The sequence below is a fragment of the Podarcis melisellensis genome (assembly GCF_964234715.1).
Source record: "Podarcis melisellensis genome assembly, chromosome: 12".
Taxonomy (NCBI): Eukaryota; Metazoa; Chordata; class Lepidosauria; order Squamata; family Lacertidae; genus Podarcis; species Podarcis melisellensis.
The window spans coordinates 34,597,285-34,618,055 of NC_138544.1; the positions used below are offsets into that span (position 1 = coordinate 34,597,285).

Sequence of the window (20,771 nt, forward strand, 5' to 3'; positions counted from 1 at the left end):
GCACCAGGCCCATTGCCAGACCGACGCTGAATTACAAAGGTGTCTGCAAAGGTGACATGAAGGTTGGCAAAATCAACCCTGCCATGTGGGAACACTTTGCAGACGAATGCAGTACCTGGAGACACAGTCAGGTCATGCATCCATAGCAGTGACCAGCTGACGAATGACCAGTGGAAGAAATCCAGAGAGAAGAAACACCAAGGTGCATCTGCAGCAGCACAACTGGATGCCTTCATCTGCCCCAGCTGCAACAAAGCACGTCTCTCCCATATTGGTCTCTACAGCCACAGCAGGTGCTACATCCTTCTGACAGTTTAACTTCACCCCCAAAGGCGCACTCCTTCATTGTTTCCCGAGGCAGACGGATGTCAGCAACATATTATATCTACACCATGTCATCTTTACTTGCAGCTACATGCTGACTATAGCAGCGTGGCACCATAAGGGAAATATGTCTGTAGAAATCAAATTACCTTAAGAGGTAAAATGAACTCTGCTGTTCTCAGTAGTGTGTGGTGTCATTTTCTTTTGCATCTTCCTACATTTCGCATCACTTATTGTCAAACACCACAGTATGCTCAAGAGAAAGCTGTGTCTATTGATCAGTGTCTCCAAACACTAATGAAGTCCTGAACCATCATAAATTAATTTGCTGCCAAGTTCTCACTCACAGTTGTTAATGCCCTATAAAGCAGTCTTGTAAATAAGTCCACATAAGTTAATAGCCTAAAATTTTTTTGCTAGTCTGCTGGGGACTGCCACTTGTTCTCTATGCCGGCTACTGAGTAGACATGGAATACTCTCATCCTCCTCTGCAATTCAGCTCCCCAAATGAAACTACTTGTCTGTGTTCAATTTGTTTCTACCTATGGCATCCAGGACTGCGCTTAATATGTACAAGGTTGCTATTAAGAAAGTTCTAGATCAGAAATTCTGCAAGGTGATACAGCTCACTGGTACACTATATGTTTTCATGCAGGAAGTCCCAGGTCCAATTCAACCTCCAGTTAAAAGCAATTTGGACAGCAAGGCTGAGAAAGACTTTCCTCTCCCTCAGACTCCAGAAAGCTGCTGCCAGTCTGCGTAGAAATACTGGACTAAGTATTGATCTAAGTCGTATAAACTTCATATGTGCCTAAAATGGAGGTAGTACTCATCTCTCACAGACCATCTGTTTTGTTAGAATTGAGGGGATAGACTACATGAATCAGTCCCCACTCCAATCTGTTCTATCAGCTCTTTCACTGTGCTGGGGTTGAGGAACAGAGCGCAGGAAAGGGGGACCAGGGATGGAGGCCAAACCATGGCTCCTTCTCTGTGGCAGTATTCATCAGAATACTTCACTTTTAGTCAGCTCAAGTGATAAGCCAACTTGCAAGTTTGCTTGTCTCCCATGTTGTATATAAACTTCAGTTATAGTTTATAAAATTCACCCAATCCTAATCCTATTTTAGTCAGTGACAATACTGTGTTGTCTGGAATAAGAGGGCCTGAAACCTACATTGCATGTACTATATATTATATTCCTGCTATTCAATATTATGCACAAATATATTTTTCCACACCAATTATCTTCTGTACCTATCAGGGAATAAGTAGAATTTATTTTAGAATTCAACTAAAGTAGGCTTAACTCAATAGGGAACCTGAGGTCTAGTCCAAGTGCTCTCTATTTGGCCCCAGGGACACACCTGAGGCACACTCCACCTCCTCCCCAGACCTGCTCTATCCCCTCCTCGAGTGTTTTGCCTGACTAGAATGTGTCCTTGAAGTGTGATGTCATTTTTTGCTTGCCTGAATGGAGAGATGTGTCCGTATAAACCTATAATTTTGCATGGTTGAAGGGTGTCTACTGTACAATGGTAAGAATCACGTCTATTGGTCTGCCTATGGCCATGTTCAACATTGCTATGTGGCCCCCAGAAGGTTCTTTGCAAGATAAAATATTCTCAGAAAATCTTAGAGACCACTGTGCTTGTGCATGAGTAAGAATAACTTATGAGCTGCTTGTATTACAAGATGGGGGAAGGTTAAATTGAATTGTCTGTTCCAAACCCTAAATTTAGGGGGGGAATGGTAGTTTGAAGTCATTCAAATAACATTGCATTGTAAACTAGGAATGGTGTTCTGATCTCATGCAGTCTGCCTACCCACTGAAAATAAACATGAGCTGCTTTATAATTCAGTCTGTGTTGGAGACGGGTTTTTTTGCCTTCCAGCAGAAGCTAAATGGGGTGTGTGTAGAGAGAAAATCACATCCAGAAATCCCGCCCCGCTTTATAATGAATGCAACTCATATATACAAGCTTCTGCTGAATTGCTACAATTGCAGAGATAAACCATTTGAGAGTATGTCAGGTTTAATTAATACAACATGACCTGATCATTTGCACAGTTAGGAAGAAAGAAGTTTGCATTCTTTAAATCCAGAGCTCAACCTAGAGATTATGCTAAATTGCTTCATTCACAGTCCACACTCCTCCGCACATGTCAGATGGGCAGCATTTGTCCCCTCTAGTGATAAACAAATTATACATGAAATCAATTCCACTTCACAATAATTCTCCCTATTGGGCATTATCTTTCCTCCTCTGCTCCCTCCAGTTAAGCGTGCATCCTGTAACTTGCTAATGAGCTGGGGGCTCTCTGTTCCAGGTGGCACCCCCTGCCTCGAAGTCATGACATTTCCCATTTCGAATGCTGCTGGCATTTTTCAGCAGCTCCTGCTAACTAGCCTTTTTGACCTGCGCTAAGAGGAACTCATCTCATTGAATCCTCTAACCTGCCAATCATTCCAGCAAATGATCTTCACAGTCACTCCCAAGGCAGGAGGAAAAAAAATAAAGAAACAGAAAGAAAGGAAAAGCCAGCGAGAGAATGAGGGAGTAGGCAAGCAAGCTGCCTCTGCAGCTACCTAATGAGAATATTTTAAGTCTCAGAGGCAGCAGAAACATTGAAAAACTGGTGGGAAAATTAGGATAGAACTGAATGCCTGGCCCTGTAATTACTGATTTCTCTCCATCTTGAGATCATGTCAAGAGCAGCACCTCTGAGCTTTGTTTTTTAAAACCTAGACGAGTAAATTTCACCATATAGCTATGAAAATAATTTCTTTCCTCTGCCACCATCAATATGTAATTCTCACAAGGCTACTTTATCAAATAGAATTCTTTCAAAATTAATTAAGAGCTATAAGCTTGTTAAAATGAATGTTTGCAGCTAAAATTGATTATGTGGATTTGGTGGCAGTAGGGCTGTAAGTATATCCTAAGAACATCATTTTTACCCTGTAACACTGTATTCAACCAGAAATATGTTTTTGCACAGAATTTGTGCATTAATTGTGTCTTACATATTTTTGGTTTAGAAAGCTGTTTTTTAACAACAATGGTTATCCAGTGATATGCCTGTGTTTATTTAAAAGCTCTGTACATATCTCAAATTTTGTTCAAACTTTGCAAATGCCTGTTTCAGGATCACTAGATACTGAAGATGAAGAATGCATAAACACATTTTGTTGTGCAAATATGTTTTAATTAATGATTCTGAATTTCAAATCTCTCCCTCTCTACTACCCTTCATTTGACCATTAACACTATTCTATTTGTATATGAAGATAGAAGGAGCCTATTATAGACTGGTACAACGAAGTCATACAATTTGATCAAAATCATGCTTAAAAATCTCTGCACTAATAGGCAGGATCCCCTCTGAAACTGGGAATGTTTAATTCCCCATTAACCTCAGTGGGTGTTGGTACTGGACAGCTGAACTGAGTCAGTCTTTCGGGTATTTAGCTTTCTTTGTTTCGCGGACTGCTTCAGTCTCTTTACACTCAGTATCAATATTTTAGCTGTAATTCTTTTAGAAGCTCTTGTTCATAGAAACAATCCATGCATATAGTTTTAGAGGACTTATAATTAACAATGTATTTTATTTCAGAATTCCACAAAAAGTAAAAATGATTTCTGAATTTTCAAATGCTGTAGATTATGCCTTCGAGACAATGCCTTTCGTTGGTTTTGCTGTCTCTGTAGGTTACAGGCCATGTGTCACAACTAAAGCTTTGTCTGGAAACCTCAGTTTCTCCCCTTCAGTGGTCCCACCTCTTTCCCCTGCCCTAGACAAAGCCTAGCCAATGGGTCACGTGACACAATAATCCTAAAAAAGAGGTAACGGTCTATGGGATAAACGGGATGGTTTAGAATTTCTTTTGCTTCTCCTTTTAGTCATTGTCATTAAGACATTGTCCTCCATGTATTCAAATGTCATTCCAAACCATCAGCCCACTTCAACTCAAACAGCCTTTTATGTCCAGGCAGACCACTGGCAGACCAAAATGATTGTTCAGTGGAAATCTGCTGCTTATCCTAATCATACAGTGAGCACAGAGCAAGGAAAGTTCTATCTTCTGCAACACAAATTCAGGAGCATACATGAAACAAAAAAATCTCCACAAATTGTGCCTGATAAGAATCTTAACACTATCAGAATCTAGTAGCCTGTATTAAGATATATATTTAAATCAAAGTATTATCCGTTAAAACAATCATCCACAAAATTGAGGATATTTTGCTTTTAGTCAGCTCCACATGGTTAGATTAGCAAACCTTAACTGCATATCTCCTAAAGCAAACATAAGGAAAATCTCATTTGAATTCCTGTCACCAAAAGTCCTTCCCTTCTATTGTCAACGACCCCTCACCTCCTGTTGCCTGGAGCAGTAGGGTGTGTCATTTTAGGGCGTGAAACTTAATTTTTGCAAATTTCTTCAATGAGGGGTCTTGCGCTTGGACAACATTTAGTTTCGTAAATTGACATTTGATTAAAAAGCACATAAACTGCTCTCTGGTTTTTATTTCACCTTCTGAAAATGTCAGGTAATGCTATACTAATCTTAGTTTGTCACAACATTACCTTGTAATCATAAAACAACATCAGAAAGTAATGACATCAGCTAATAATAAATTTAAACAAGTTTAATCAAATCTTGCTTTTATTCATTCTCGGACATCAGCCACCTACTTGCTTCTTGGCCTCTGATGTAGCCCTCACATTTTTTGCGTGTATGCACCCTTCCTGCTGCCTTTGTGACTTGTTTCACCTACACCTCTATAGAATGAGAATTACAGGGCCACTGTGGAACTTGCATGAGCTCATCAATGAACTTCTTTACTTCTGCTGTAATAAGTTTACATGTCAAAGGAGGTTCATATACTCCATCAGACCAGACTATCAGCTCCAGCAGGGACAAAGCACTGAGGTTGATAGAAGGTGTCTTCCTTGGATGTACAGAAAGGTCTCCCAGTGTGTCATCATCTCTGCTCTTCAAGTCAACAATCTTTTGGAACCAGCTTTCCTCTCCTCACTGTCATCTGAGCACATGAGTGTCTGGATTATCATTTTGCTAAATGCATACCATGGTGAGCGCTGGGTGGCAAAACAGCATCCCATACAGCCTTCTTTGGCAGCTGAAAGGTTCTATGGGCCAAATGCTTTACTCTGATATTGAACAAGCAGTACACGCAAATGATGTATTCCACTATTGTTCTTAAGCTGTTGAGGGTTTTGCCTTTAGCATCATGTCTTGAAACCCATCTGTGACAAACAGTTGTTACCCACCTTGAATGGCTCACGGGACCAATTTCAAGACAGGCCAGATCCATGAGAAGCTTTCTTGTCCTTATGGCCTGTGTGACTTGATACCTGTATGCCTGATCAGCAGGCAAATCCTTTATGACACTGTCACTCAGTGGAGTAAGAGGTTCTCCAACTGAGTGTTTGGTGAATGAAGGATCAATGTCAAGTTCTGTAGCAGTGTCTAGAATCTTGCCAATGTTACCTGTCCAGTTGCTGTCCACTCCTACTGAGTACTGTGATCAAGTGTTACAGGGGTAACTCATTGGTGTGGAGGGCACAACTAACAAGATCAGCTTATAATGAAGCTTGACCTCTACCCAATGCATGGTACTATCCTCCCAGCCAGTGTTAACATTTGTAGAATCACCTCTAATGGCCTGCAGTCTCTTATGAATGCCCTTCTTTTTTATGGAATCTACAAGATTATTAGCAGTAACTTCAGCTAGTTTTTCTCTCTTTGAGCCTCTCTAGATGGAAGTGGTAGAGATTTATTCTACCTGGCTCACTGCACACAAAATGCTGTTCTGTGATGATGCTGGGGATCTACTGATCTGAATCGTCTGCTTTCAGCATAACTTTAGTTATATCTTTGCAACTGTAAAAGAAGATGCAGTCAATTTCACTCTTCTGACAAAGATAATCAAATACCCAATCCAGGGATTTCATAACTTTTTCTTGAGCCCTCTTGATTTTAATAACAAACAACAACAACAACAACAACAACAACAACAACAACAACAACAACAACAACAATTTATTTATATCCCGCCCATCTGGCTGAGTTTCCCCAGCCACTCTGGGCGGCTCCCAATCAAGTGTTAAAAACAGTACAGCATTAAATATTAAAAACTTCCCTGAACAGGGCTGCCTTCAGAGCATTGTGATCAACTACAAGTCTCTTCTTCAGTGATCAAGCCAGCACACAGATCAACACCACATCTGATGCTCGTCATAGCAACATTATGTATTTCTAATGTGTTGTATTCTGTCTTTTCATTGGAAGTGGAATGCATGCTTGGTTTTTCTAATGTAAATTCATCATTTCCATCAAGGCCATTAGCTATTTGTTCTTCATTTTCATCAGCAGTGAAAATAATTTCATTTGATGGTATTGAAGCCTCCTGCTTACTTCCCTGCTTATATTCCGCAAGCCTTCTTTAGTGTTTTTGCCGCTTCCACTTTTTGACTTGTCTGTTATGCTCTGGCAGATTGAGCAAGCCAATCTGATGTGGTCCAACAGAACCAGTCTTCTCTCCTCTGTCCTTTAATAAAGCAAGTTGCTTCATAGGGATCTTCATCTCCTTAGGGCACGTACAGTTAATGTGAACTTCCTTTTTGCAACCAGCCAAATTCAGGGCAGAGGAAAAAAATATACACTTGCAATTGAGGATGTCAAAAAGCTTGTCAATTTTTGAAGGGAAAGCCTCTTTAACATCTAGCTTTTCTCTACCAAGAGACATGTTTTTGGCCTGCTCCCAGCTCTCTTGGATCTTCTTTAAGATTGTGACTCATGCAAAAGAACTGTTTACTTGTTCCTACTTTTCAAGCACTTGGCGTAAAGGCCCTTGCAAGACTGGCTGCTGGGTAATTTCTGACGTCCTCATTACTTTGTTCTCTTAGCAGTAGCCCATACCTCAATGGGAGTTCAGAGGGCAACAACCCTCAGCCAGTTCCAGTTCTGTTGTGCTGGTTTTGACCTATAAAGCCTTAAACATCTCAGGGATCTCCTCTTTCCATGTGAACCTCCCTGGACCCCGAGATCATCCTCTGAGGCCCTTCTTTCTGTGCCTCCTCCTCAAGAGGTCCAGAGGGTGGAAACACGAGAACGGGCCTTCCCTGTAATGTCTCCCCATCTGTGGAATGCTCTCCCCAGCAAAGTATGCATGGCGCCTTCATTATCCACCTTTAGATGCCAGGCAAAAACATTCCTTTATAACCTTGCCTTTGGGTGATTTGATTGACATTCTATGCCCTTGTAAAATGTGATTTTCTTCTGTGAACAACCCCAAGACCTCTGGGTATATAAATTCTAATGATGGTGGTGATGATGATGATGTCCCCAGTGTTGGGAACAGGGGTACTTTAACACTTTGCCCCCTACTGCATTCCTGACCTGGACAGAGGGCCCATACTTGTAAGTTGCTTTGGAAAAAATGTTCCCACAGAAATGAATGTGACCTCTTTTTCCCCAATGCAAATTGCAGGAGCCGGGAGATGCATCTGGATCAGAACCACAATGGAGGGCAAAGAGATAAAGCCCCTTAACCCCCATGCTAGAATTCTGATCTGCATTTGTATCTCTGTGCTGCCAATCTGTGGAAAAGAATCCTCCCACTCAAGGGCAATAGTACAGTTAAAGTCATATGCAGTTTGGACCAGAGAGTGACTTGCCCAAGCCACCCACTAACCTTCATGGAAGCGGGTGGCACTGTGGTCTAAAACCACTGAGCCTCTTGGGCTTGCCAATCAGGTCGGCAGTATGAATGCCTGCAAAAGGGTGAACTCGCATTGCTCTGTCCCTGCTTCTGCCAACCTAGCAGTTTGAAAGCATACCAGCACAAGTAGATAAACTGGTACCGCCAAGGAGGGAAGGTAAAACAGCGTTTCTGTGCACTCTAGCACTCGTCATGGTGTCCTGTTGTGTCAGAAGCAGTTTAGTCATGCTGGCCACATGACCTAGAAAGCTGTCTGCGGACAAATGCCTGTTCCCTCAGCCTGAAGCGAGAAGAGCGACACAACCTCATAGTCGCCTTTAACGGGACTTAATCATCCAGGGGTCCTTTTACTAACCTTCATAGCATATAGGCTTGAGAATGAATTTCTCATGTGCAAACACGTGCATTCCGTATTTAAACACTCTATTTTCTCTGACAATAATTCTCTAAGGTATCAGGCTGAAGATTTTGCTAACTCCAGTACCAGAACAATTCTATAACTGATGATACTAGAGGTTGAACCTGGGGCTATGCTTGAACATTGAACTATATGCAATAGTCATTTGGGACTAAAATACCATGTGGGTAAGGGCTATGGGAGTGAAGGTGTTAAAAAAGCACTCCCCAATCAATTGCACCAATTTATTCCAAGGCATAGGATTATGCCAGCAGAAACCCTTGCAATGGTCTGCAAACTGTGCATAAATTTCATGTGACATAAGGATATTGGTCCCAATAATGGTATCACATCTGTGTGGGTTGACACAAAGTGAAACCTCTTGCTTCCATTACATTTAACCACAGCAACTAAAATAAATCTTGCAATTCAAGATGAGGGTATTGCTGTATTTGATATGCATAGTAATTAGGATATTTTCTACCAATTTAATGCCTTTGATGCTAACAAAAAAGACAGTAGTAAAACATCCCTGAAAGCATTATGTTGCTGACAGTTTGAAATTAGGGCTCTAAAAATGCTAATAGCAGCCAAAATAATCTAGGATCTCACAGTCCGCTTTATGTCCGCCTCTCTAATTTAACATTTTACAAAATGAATGCAACAATTTCAGCTACATTTAACATTGCTGTCATTGGATTCTAAGACTCAGATTGCTTTCAGCTGCCCACCACAACTATATCACATAAGCCTTTTCACTAGCTCCAATTAATGCAGATGCAGTATTAGTGAAATAATTAAACATTCATGAGTAGACGTTATTTGGAAAGAAGATGCATGAGAAATTAGGATTGGTACAATACATGTTCAATACTAAGACACCCCATCTTCTTAATTACAGTGTGTGTGTGTGTGTGTACGCACACACATACAGTGGTGTTTGCCTCGCTCTAATTTTGCATTTTGCAGTATATAATTGCTATTTCCCCCTATGTCTAAATGCTTACTTTTACACTAACCTTGGGAACCTGAAGAAGAGAAAATGCTATAGCCTGACTACAATGTTTAATTATATTAAAAATACAGTATAGAAGTGCAGGTCACTGGTACCAAGGGTCAGTCTAATAAAACGTGTTCATGCAGGCTGACTTCACTATAATGATTGAAGTGCTATGACCCAGTGTTGGTCAAATTGGGAACAAATTACACAATGTTTAAGCTGTTCCTGGCGATTCAGCGGTGATGAGGCACAGAGGTTAGAAAGAAACAAGGAGGTGAGGAATTAGAATGACTTCTCAATACTCTCTGACACAGACACTGCTGGACTATGGCACCCCCACAGCTTGACTAAAGGAAATCCTGCAAAAATAATGTAGCTACACAAGACTGCTGGGTAGAGTGCCTTACACAGTTTGCAAAAGCCAGAGGTGAACAGGCATGCTGGTAAATGCTACTGAGGGAATGGGGGCGGGGGGGGGGATTCAGCTTGTGAAAACACAACTAATCACATATGCAAAGTGGTCAGTTAAGAAATTTCTTTTAACAGGACATTCCCAGTGTTTGGATATCACCATGCTACTTCTTTAGTGCTTTTGCTATCATAGTGATAATCATACTGGCTCACTAAATGTAAGCAATAATAGAAAACAGAGCTTATTTGCAGAACCACAAAATCTCTCTGCCCACACTTTGTGAGGAAGAATGGCAGAATTCTGAAAGTAAATTTCTAGATTGCTTGAATGCAATCTAGAAATTGCATTCTAAATTGCATTGAGTGCCTGTGGGAGAAGTAAAAGACACAACTCCACAGCATAGCTGTCAAGTGTCCCTTATTTGAAGGGACAGCCCCTTATTCCAGCGCCATGTCCCGCTGCTGTCCCTTATTGATAGATGTCCCTTAAATGTCCCTTAAATGATGTCCCTTAAATCTCAAAGGAAGCAGCTCCTCTCCCTCCCTCCCTGCCGGCCAGGGAGGAGGGAGGCTCCAACTGTGTTGCTTGGCTGTGTTGATCACCCAATAAGAAGTCTAAGAACGACTGGGAGGTGGAGCTTGCGTGTGGCTAGTTAATGAAAGCTGAGGGGTTTTTTGAATGCTGGACGCCATTTTGTTGCAAACTTTGCAGTGCAAAGCCAGGACAGGGACAGTGTTCTCGAAGCTACCAGCATGAGTTTGACCAGACTGCAGGAGGACAGGAAGACTGCAGTGCCTGGAACAGGTGAGGCTGCAGGTCCCTTATTTTGGCTGCTGGTCCCTTATTTTCAAGGCTGCTGATCCCTTTTTTTCAAATCTGTAAGCTGACAGCTATGCTCCACAGTGAAGCTGAAAGACACAGCTTTGCTCAGAAATGCAGTTTCTATAATGAGATCATAATAAGGCTATACTATATAAAAATAATTATTCATGAAGTAATAATAGAAATTGTGGAATCTGTGACTTAATAATTAGTGGGTTGGATCCAGGGTCAAAGACTTTTGATTCGGTGGAGGGTTCCCACTGTTGTGTGAGGTGACTTTGTTGATTTCCCCTCTCTGTACAACCTCCACCAACCCTCTGGAACTGTGTGGGAAATGGACCTCTGGGGGGTTGCAGGGGGAAAAGTGTGGAGTGGCAAAAAATATGCCTGCAACAGTACATCACTTGAGTGGAATTATGCTAGGAGAAAGCTCCAGCTCTTGGGCTGAACAGAGTCCCTCTGAACATGTTTCAAAGAGTAACTTTTTCTCACATCTGAGTAATTGCTGCCTGCCTATATACATCTACGATTTCAAGTTCAGGAGTCTAGCTTTCCAATGGGCTTAAGCCCCCTCACCTCTATTTACAAATTAAACACTACTTTATATAGGGTTTTCATATAAAGGGTGCTGTACAATCTTTGGCTTGTATCTGACAGTTTTCACCTAGGTTTCTAACATACCTATGGAAGCTAGGAGATCAAAGACTGCAGGATTATCTTTTAGTCCCACTCTTTATTTTATTTTATTTGTTCGCTTGCTTTTCTGTTAGTCCTACTCTTTATTATTATTTTCTCTATGTCTATGGATATATATTTATCTGCCAACTAAAAATAAACTTTCATGCTTTTGGCTTAATCCATAAAAGCTTATATCACAATAAATCAATTAGTCTACATAGTGACAAGATTCCCTTTGTGTTTACTTTATCCATTGTTTTTAAGATGCATGCAGTTGCTCCTTTCAATAGTTACTAACCTGTTCTTTATTAGGTATACTCATTGAGGATGTCATTTTAATGACCCAGAAAGTAGAGTAAAGGTTATTTAGGGATTCATGCTGCTGCTACCAGGAGATAATGTTGTCATCTGTAGAAATTAGGGGTGCTTCCTGTTCAAACACAACACTACCCCGCTATGGGATGTAGGAAAAACAGGTACAAAACATGCATGCTGTCATATATGAAAAATCACAGACATATATTTGGCAACAGTTTTTCTTTGTCATTGCCTTTGTTCCTAAGATCAAATTCCCTCCACCTCAAACTAGGCAACTTTAAAAAAAAACATGACTTGATGTTTGGAAATCTGTTGGGTTTCATACTCAGGTGTGGAGCTCCATCAGCAGCAGTTTATTCCATCTGGGTGCAGTAGTTGCTGTATGGATTTTTTATTTTGAAAATATAAGTAATTTAGTGACACCAGGTTCCAAATGTGCTTTATCACAGAAAAATAGGTGTTTTGGTCATCAAAACCCTATATACATTCTGACCATTTTGTGTTGTATTTCCAAACCTTTCAAACATCCACATTTAAAATGTGCTTGCAAGGGTTGATGTTTCATATTAGAACAGGTAAAGTTGAAGAAATGCCTATAGGGATGCCACTTGGAGGAAAAGTAAAAATTAACTAGGCAACAAACTTGTAAACAAGCCAGGCAGCCTGATTTCTGATACTGTAGAATCATAAATAAACCTTTCGCTGTAGAGAAACATGTGACATAATTGGGGCAGTTTACACTAGCTGATATTCCTCCAGAAAGCTATTGTCATTATTTTGTAGACTGCTTTTACATCACCACCACTTTGAAAACAACCTAGTGCTGGTATCAGTTTCAGATACAGTTCATGGAGCTGCAACTAGCTGGCAAGATTTATTTATACTTTCATAAATAAGTATATCCAATAGAAATTGTTGCAATTATGATGTAATTAATTGTTTCTTTTTAACTGAGTATAGCAGAATTAAGTACTCTTTCAATTAGATGTACTTAACTAGGTTATTCTATGTTATCAGTATGAAACAGTTTACAAAAGTCTCTTTTTTTGTAAGAAAAGATACGATAGCAGGAATGCTTGTTCCAAAATGTTGAGGTGGTATTATTATTATTATTATTAAATTTGTATATCACCCTTATCCTATGATCACAAGGGTGATCTACAGGGGTGTGGCTTACATACAAAATGAAAACCCAAATGCACAACAAAACAAGAACAAACCAACAACTCGTTCCCCTTATGAACAATGACAATTGTCAAAAGGAAGTGGCAACATGACAACTTTGGGTACCTTTGAGAAGGAATACCAACAGTACTCATCTAACAACAACCAAAAAAAGGATTGAATTCACATAACACAAGGAGTTTAAAGAGCTGTTAGATACACTGGGTTAGAGAAACATTGGTACATTTTAGGGCATCCTTATTCTTCAACAACTGAAGATGGAAAATGAGTATCTGAGAACTGAGTACCCCAAATCCTTATTCCAGGCGTCTTATTTCAATAATTGACATTCAGACACATTCCACATAGCACTTTGAAACTGCAATGGATCAGCTTGCTGGAGAATACATACTGGATGCAATATCCCTGAAATCGAAGCGTATCCTGACAGCAGATGTTTAGATACTATGTAATGAGGAACAACTACCTTTGCTAGAATGCAATAGAACCAAAACAAGCTGGTGTCCCAACATCAACTTCTTTTGTCAAGGTGAAAGATTGCAATGTTCAGTCTCCACAATTGCAAGCAATTATCCCAACACTTCTCACTCAAGTCTTGCCAAACAAACCCACGTGCTCTCTCTCATATTTTAACTCACAACAAGCAAAGATTTCTGTATTTAATTATCATATTTTCATTAAGCCTCTAGACAGTTTCCTATTTGCAAGTTTTCTTATGGGCCTACTTCAGGACCCCTCAAACTAATTTTATTGGAGACCTAGCCCATTCAGTTACACCAAGTCCTTAACCAACCTTAACATTTCATACTATGTCCTCTGCTCCTATAAACCTCACATTGCCTTTATATCCTTTCCCCACACAACATTATATCTCAGTATGCTATCAGCAGCCTACCATCATAAGAACCTATGGGTTAGGGTTAGGGTTACTATGTAAAAACACTGCACATAAGGGTCACTGTAATGGGAAACATGGAACTTTCTTTTCCCATGTGTGAGGTGCACTGACTTGGATGGGGAGGGAGGATAAATCTAATCATGCTTAGAGCTAGCTGTGGGACCTCAAAATGCCACAGGGTGTTGTATCATATTTTTATCCACGAAACAGATCTGCCAAACAAAATCCACAGTTAGATGAATAAATTCTTCCATTTAAAAAGGGGGTTTCATACTGTACAAGGTAGTGGGGGCGGGGGGAGAGAAAGCTTTACTTAAAAAAACAAAAACTTTTTGACAAGCCACTCTTACCTGAATTATTTGTGGGAAATCAACATGTTCCTCAGTGCTTCATGTTTGATAGACCTTTGCCATAAATATTGTTTTTTCCAAAGACTTTCATGCTTTCACCACCCTCTGCTTGTAATCTTACATTAGGTACGGAAAAAATAGAAGACACTGCAGGGAAAAGATAGAATTCAGGCATTTAACTTTAAAAGTTTCTAAAGTTTCAAGGCACTAAGATATTCACTCCCCTCCCCCCACAAACTTAAAAGCAAGCAAGAAAAAGCCAGCAAGTTGTATTTTAATGGAAAATTGTGATCCAACATTCTTATGAAAATAAGACAAGTTCCCGTGCTATTCTTTCATCCCAGGCCAGGGAGTTCTTGCAATCAGCCCCTAAAGACACTTACTAATGGCTTGAAAGAACTGTTGGGACAGCCCCTCCCCCTGCTTTTCAGGAGCTACTTAAAGACCTGTGTGGCATAAGGAAAAGGCAGAAGAGGAGAATTCAGGACACATTATGCAACCAGCTCCTGATTACACTGCCAAATAGTAAGAGAGAATATACTATTTCTGTTTTATTGGCTGCTGCCATTCAGGACCTACTAACAGTGCTTGCCTGACTTAGATTCTCTTGGAGTAGGACCTAGACGTGTTACTTGTTTCTTCATTTTTAATCTCTTTCTAAAAATAAAAAACTAAGCCCCAAATGGCAGGGTTCTGAATAAGGTGGTAGAACCACCTTTGATAGCAAAAGGCAACAGGCAGGGGTGCAATATATACAATCTTCGTGCTGAGGTGCCACAGCCTTAAGATTGCAGAGAAGATAAATGCTGCCTGATCTTAGGAGCAAAAGTCAGCATTTCCACTCAACTCAGTACTGGGGTGGGGCTCTCTGTCTGCTTGCATGGGCCTGCATTGACCCGTTTTATTTATTTGGTTTGGTTTTCTCTTTGGCTCTGCCCATTTCAGTCTCTGGCCCCACCCACTTCCACCTTTGGAACATGGGACTTGGACATTAAAATCCAGCCCTCAGGCCATGGATTAAAGTAATAAGAGTAGCCACAGCAAACATTACAGCTGATTTATGGAGTGTCACCACAAGGATGGGATTCTTTTTGGCAATGTGGTTGTAAATGCCATAATATTTACACTGGCTCCAGTGATTAAATAATCAGTTCTAAAATGTGTTTGCAAATTCATTACAAGATCTACATATTGGATATCTCTAACTATAAAAAAAGGATTGCCCACTTGCAGAGTTCTTCACAAGGTCTCTGGGTTAGAAGGAACTGAGTGTATGTGTAGATGAATTCCACGATGAAAGGTCATCATCTTTACCTTTAACACTGAAAAATGTGTGTGGTTCCTTACTAGTATTATACTGGATATACTGTACCCACAATTAAAATTAATGCAACATTTAAGTAGGAAATATTTTCAGGTGCATAGAGAAAGCATCACAACTAGTTACCAAAATCACCTAGGTTCTAGCCACCAAAATCCCATCAATTCACAGTGTAACCCTTTTTTTGCCAAAATATACTTCATTGTTTTTTAAAAATATGATTGCAATTTCTATCCATGCATTCCAAATGAAAACAATTATAGTATTTGATACAGGGATTGTCCCTTCTTGCATCTTTATTTATGCTCCATAATGATTATCTGCTAGACACAGAAATAGTGTTTCTGTAACTCAAAAATTTTACTGGAGGCATTTAGCAAAACCTTGCCTTAAAATATAATGATTTTTCATCTTTATTCTCCTCCTTCAAAAGGTTTCACTGCTCCTGATGTTTAACGTTATGCAAAGACGTGTTTCTGCCAATGAATATCGCCTTATGGTTATGCTTCTGCAAATAACCTGCTGTGAGCTGATAAAAGGATTAATGCTGCCAAAATTCTTAATCTGTGAAATTACAAATTAAATTCTCATATTAAAAATACCACCCTGAGGTATTTTTTGTGGTTTTAATTCCCCTCTGGTGTTCTGCATACATTGTGCTTGTTAATGACTAGGACAAGACTGTCTCTGTTGGCAGCCTGCTGCACAGTGATAATGTGTAGGCATTTACTTCACAGATAGAACCGGATTTAACCACCAACTGATAAACTAAGTGGCAAGTGGGTAATAAGTCCATATTAACTGAAAAGTATTACTACAGAATTCAGAATTCATAGACTATCAAAATCCTGGCTAGACTAAAATGTACAGTCAGAAAGGATTGAGATGTCACCAATGTAGAGCGATATTAAGTTATCGTCTTTTAAACGGACTAATAAAAAAAACCATTGGTATTTTTGTTGTCTAAGTACTCATGAACTAACAAATCACTTCATATTAGACTTCCAACAAGATAGCAGACTTCTCAACAAGCATCATTAAATTGCACCTGGGTACTTTGGAAAATTCTGATTAAATCATGCAATAGGCAAAAGACCCTATGAGTCAAGAAGAGGGTGTACTTAGTCCCTCAAACTGGGGTGGGTTGAAGAATGTAGCATTTGTCTGAAATAAGGCAAAATGCAGTGTCTAATTACTGGATGAAAATTTTTCAGTTCATGAAAATATGAGCTTTTACTAGAGTAGATGTGCGTGTTTTTTGGAGGAGGGAGGGGAAGAATAGTATGTTTATGTGAATTAGAAAAACTAAATCTTAATGAGATCCTTTATAGTTCTTAGCTGCATCTCTAAGAGGACACTTTGGGAACACAGGAACATTGGAAGCTGCCTTATACATACTATTAGTTCATCTAGCATATCTCCAGAATTTCAGACACAGGCCTATCCCTACCTGGAGATGCCAGGGATTGAGAGTACCTAAAGCCCATCGACTTCTGAGATCCTTCTCTGACTTTATTTTCCAGAAAATCTCTTTGGGTATCCAGGGGCAGCATAAATGGTGTGTGTGTGTGTGTGTGTGTGTATCACTGCCACCATAGAAAACCTGTGAGATAGGCTGAGGAATAGGAACACTCAGTTTAAAGACAGTGTTGAAGTAATTAAATGACAGATGATTAGCTGCAGGGTTAGGGGAACATAGGAAGCTGTCGTGCTTACTGAGTCAAGAGTACTGGTTTAACTAGTTCACTGACTGGCAGTGGCTCTCTGAGCTTTCAGACAGGAGTTATTCTTAGACGCGCCTACAAATGCCAGAACTGAACATGGGAGCTTTTGTTGTGGGATGTAATCCACCGGTGCAGTCAAATGCAACATTCCTTATTGCCCTAGAGTGGGAAATAAGGCAGGGGGACATCCAGTCAGTGTAACTTCCTGTTCCACTGGTCAGGAGCTTCCTCCCCCTGCATGTGACCTGGGAGATGTGCATGCCTCTGGCTGACTCTGTAAAAGAACCGAGTCGTGCAGCCATTTTCTCAGGTCATCTGTTTTGTCTTTCTATCGTCTTGCATAGGCGCCGACTCCATGGGGCCTGAGGGGGCCCGAGCCCCCTCAAAAATTCGTTTGGGGGGGCTCTGCCCCCCCAATAATTTAACAAAATTATTACCGTATTTTTCCCTCAAAAAGAGGAAGCGGCTGCTTTCCGCTTCAGGGTCTTACTGCCCACCCTCCTCTGTTTCCTTGCTGTGTTTGCTCAAACGGAACAAAGAGCAGGGAAAAGCCCCTCCCCTCCAGGCAAGCAGAGTGTCGTCTCTGTGCTCCAGGAGGGGGGGGGGGGAGAGAGAGAGAGAGAGAGAGAGAGAGAGAGAGAGAGAGAGAGAGCGCACGTGCGAGCTGGCTGGCTTGGGTGGGTAGGTGAGGGAAAACTTTTGCCTTCCTTTCCTCCCTCCTGTTATACCCCTCCCCTGCATTCTTAGCCAGCTGCTTCTCTGCACACCCCTCTCGTGCTCCCTGTCCGTTCTGTGTTTTTCCTTCCCTCCCCACTTAAAATGTGGTTTAAAAGCATGGATCCACATGGATCCTCAGGATCTTTGCATTGGGTCACCCCAAATTCACCAACAGATCACATAGCATGTCCATGGCTGCAGCCTGCCCCCCAAAAATCACGCACCCACTGTTGCCTGGGGCTGCAGTGGTGCAAAAATGTGGTTAAAAAGCATGGATCCACATGGATCCTCAGGATCTTTGCATTGGGTCACCCCAAATTCACCATCAGATCACATAGCATGTCCATGGCTACAGCCTGCCCCCCAAAAATCACACACCCACTGTTGCCTGGGGCTGCAATGGTGCAAAAACGTGGTTACAAAACATGGATCCACAGGGATCCTCAGGATCTTTGCATTGGGTCACCCCAAATTCACCATCAGATCACATAGCATGTCCATGGCTACAGCCTGCCCCCCCAAAATCACACACCCACTGTTGCCTGGGGCTGCAATGGTGCAAAAACGTGGTTACAAAACATGGATCCATAGGGATCCTCAGGATCTTTGCATTGGGTCACCCCAAATTCACCATCAGATCACATGTCTGTGGCCACAGCATGAAGCACAAAAATGATACATCATTAATATTCACCGCCCACGGCGGCAGCCAACCTCACAGGTTCACTTAAGGTCGGGGCAGCCCGGGGCTCGCCCCTTTCGTTCCCCCAGCAGCAGCGGTTTGGAGGTCTTGGGCCCCCCCAATATTTTTTATAAGTCGGTATGGGCCCCCCCAATATTTTTTATAAGTCGGCGCCCCTGGTCTTGCTGTTCTTTTGCTGCCATGCTGCTCTCCTGCAGCCATTTTTTTTTTGGTCTTAATGTAATTTTGCTGTCTGCTGGCTCTTAGCCAGCAGCCCATGAGTTCCATCTCCATATGAGATAAACTCAGTTTCTTTGTGTAACTACCAAGTAAAGTCTGCCTTTCCGGGATCAAAATTGTGAACTGAAATGTGGGTAAACTTTTTGTTACTTTAATCAGAAAGACTTGTGTCTTAATTTTTTTAAGAGGGATCAAAGGGGACACCAGGAAATAAACTTACCTAAGAGATTCAAACGAATCTACAAACTAGCTTCCAGCTATATTGAGGGGAATTTGCTCTGCTACATCACTTACTAGTGTGAGTGAAGGAAGGATAATGCTTATTCAATATATCCTTTCCTACTATCCTTAACATTCCCACATTTGTAAGTAAGGCACATGCTCTACCACTAAGCCATGGCCCTTCCCTATTGGAGCAACTGGGTCCCATAAGCACCACATTCCACAGTGCCCAAGGGCTGATTTCATACCCATATCATGTTCTCAAGTACACACTTGTGCATACAAATGTAGAACTGGGTAGTTAGTTTTTTCACAGCAATTGTCATGCCTCCTGTAAACCAAGATATTTACTGTTTAGCTCACACATTAGATCTGTAAATGCCTAAAAAGCTTTGCAACTAGAGATGTAGAATTTCTGAAAAAACTGAAGTCATGGTGGAGGTAACCTGTTTTGTTTCCTGTCCCCAGCCCCACCCCAAAATATGCAATTCTTTTTTTTTTAGCAGATCAAATGTCAGTTTGTAGCTTTAGAAATATAAGATGTTCCTAAATTTATTCAGTTGTTAATTTACAAATTGAATTTACTTTTTAAAAAAGAAGTTGTTACACATAGAGCTAGAAGCTGCTGAACTGTAAGCTGGGGGCACTGTTATACGGTGGTTCCGCTCCTTTCTCCTGGGCTGTGTCCAGAAAGTGGTGTTGGGGGATGAGTGTTCAGACCCCTGGGCTCTCACTTGTGGGAGCCATGCTTTTTAATATCTATATGAAGTGTTCATCAGTATGCAGATGATACCCAGCTCTACCTCTCTTTTAAATCAGAACCAGTGAAGGCGGTGAAGGTCCTGTGTGAGTGCCTGGAGGCGGTTGGAGGATGGATGCAGGTTAATAGATTGAGGTTGAATCCTGACAAGACAGAATTACTGTTTTTGAGGGAAAGGGCGGGTGGGTGTGGGGGATTCCCTGGTCCTGAATGGGGTAACTGTGCCCCTGAAGGACCAGGTGTGCAGCCTGGGAGTCATTTTGGACTCACAGCTGTCTATGGAGGCGCAGGTTAATTATGTGTCCAGGGCGGCTGTTTACCAGCTCCACCTGGTACGCAGGCTAAGACCCTACCTGCCCGCAGACTGTCTCGCCAGAGTGGTGCATGCTCTAGTAATCTCCCGCTTGGACTACTGCAATGCGCTCTACGTGGGGCTACCTTTGAAGGTGACCCGGAAACTGCAATTAACCCAGAATGTGGCAGCTAGACTGGTGACTGGGAGTGGCTGCCGGGACCACATAACACCAGTCCTGAGAGATCTGCATTGGCTCCCAGTACGTTTCCGAGCACAATTCAAAGTGTTGGTCCTGACCTTTAAAGTTCTAAACGGCCTCGGTCCAGTATACCTGAAGGAGCGTCTCCACCCTCATTCAGCACCGAGGGCCTTCTGGCGGTTCCCTCATTGCGAGTTTACAGGGAACCAGACTGAGGGCCTTCTCGGTAGTGGCACCCACCCTGTGGAACACCCTCCCTTCAGATGTGAAGGAAATAAGCAGCTATCCTATTTTTAAAAGACGGCCCTGTTTAGGGAAGTTTTTAATATTTAACCCTGTATTGTTTTTAACACTTGATTGGGAGCCACCCAGAGTGGCTGGGGAAGCTCAGCCAGATGGGTGGGGTATAAATAATTTATTATTATTATTATTATTATTATTATTATTATTGGAACCTAGCATTCTGTCAGTTTATG

The 20,771-nt window shown here is 41.4% G+C and overlaps 1 protein-coding gene and 1 long non-coding RNA gene across 7 annotated transcripts in view; one reads left to right on the forward strand and one right to left on the reverse strand.

The window, feature by feature from the left end:
- Positions 1-20,771, forward strand: part of LOC309353385 — a 307,936-nt gene that overhangs the window by 224,893 nt on the left and 62,272 nt on the right. The window lies entirely within an intron of this gene.
- CDK14 (cyclin dependent kinase 14) overlaps positions 1-20,771 on the reverse strand; it is a 232,342-nt gene that overhangs the window by 33,813 nt on the left and 177,758 nt on the right. For all 6 annotated transcript variants that reach the window (XM_081882549.1, XM_081882552.1, XM_081882551.1 and 3 more), the window contains one exon: positions 14,136-14,282. In XM_081882549.1, coding sequence (XP_081738675.1) covers positions 14,167-14,282 — 116 coding nt within the window. In that variant the 3' untranslated portion in view covers positions 14,136-14,166. The remainder of the gene's footprint in view (positions 1-14,135; positions 14,283-20,771) is intronic.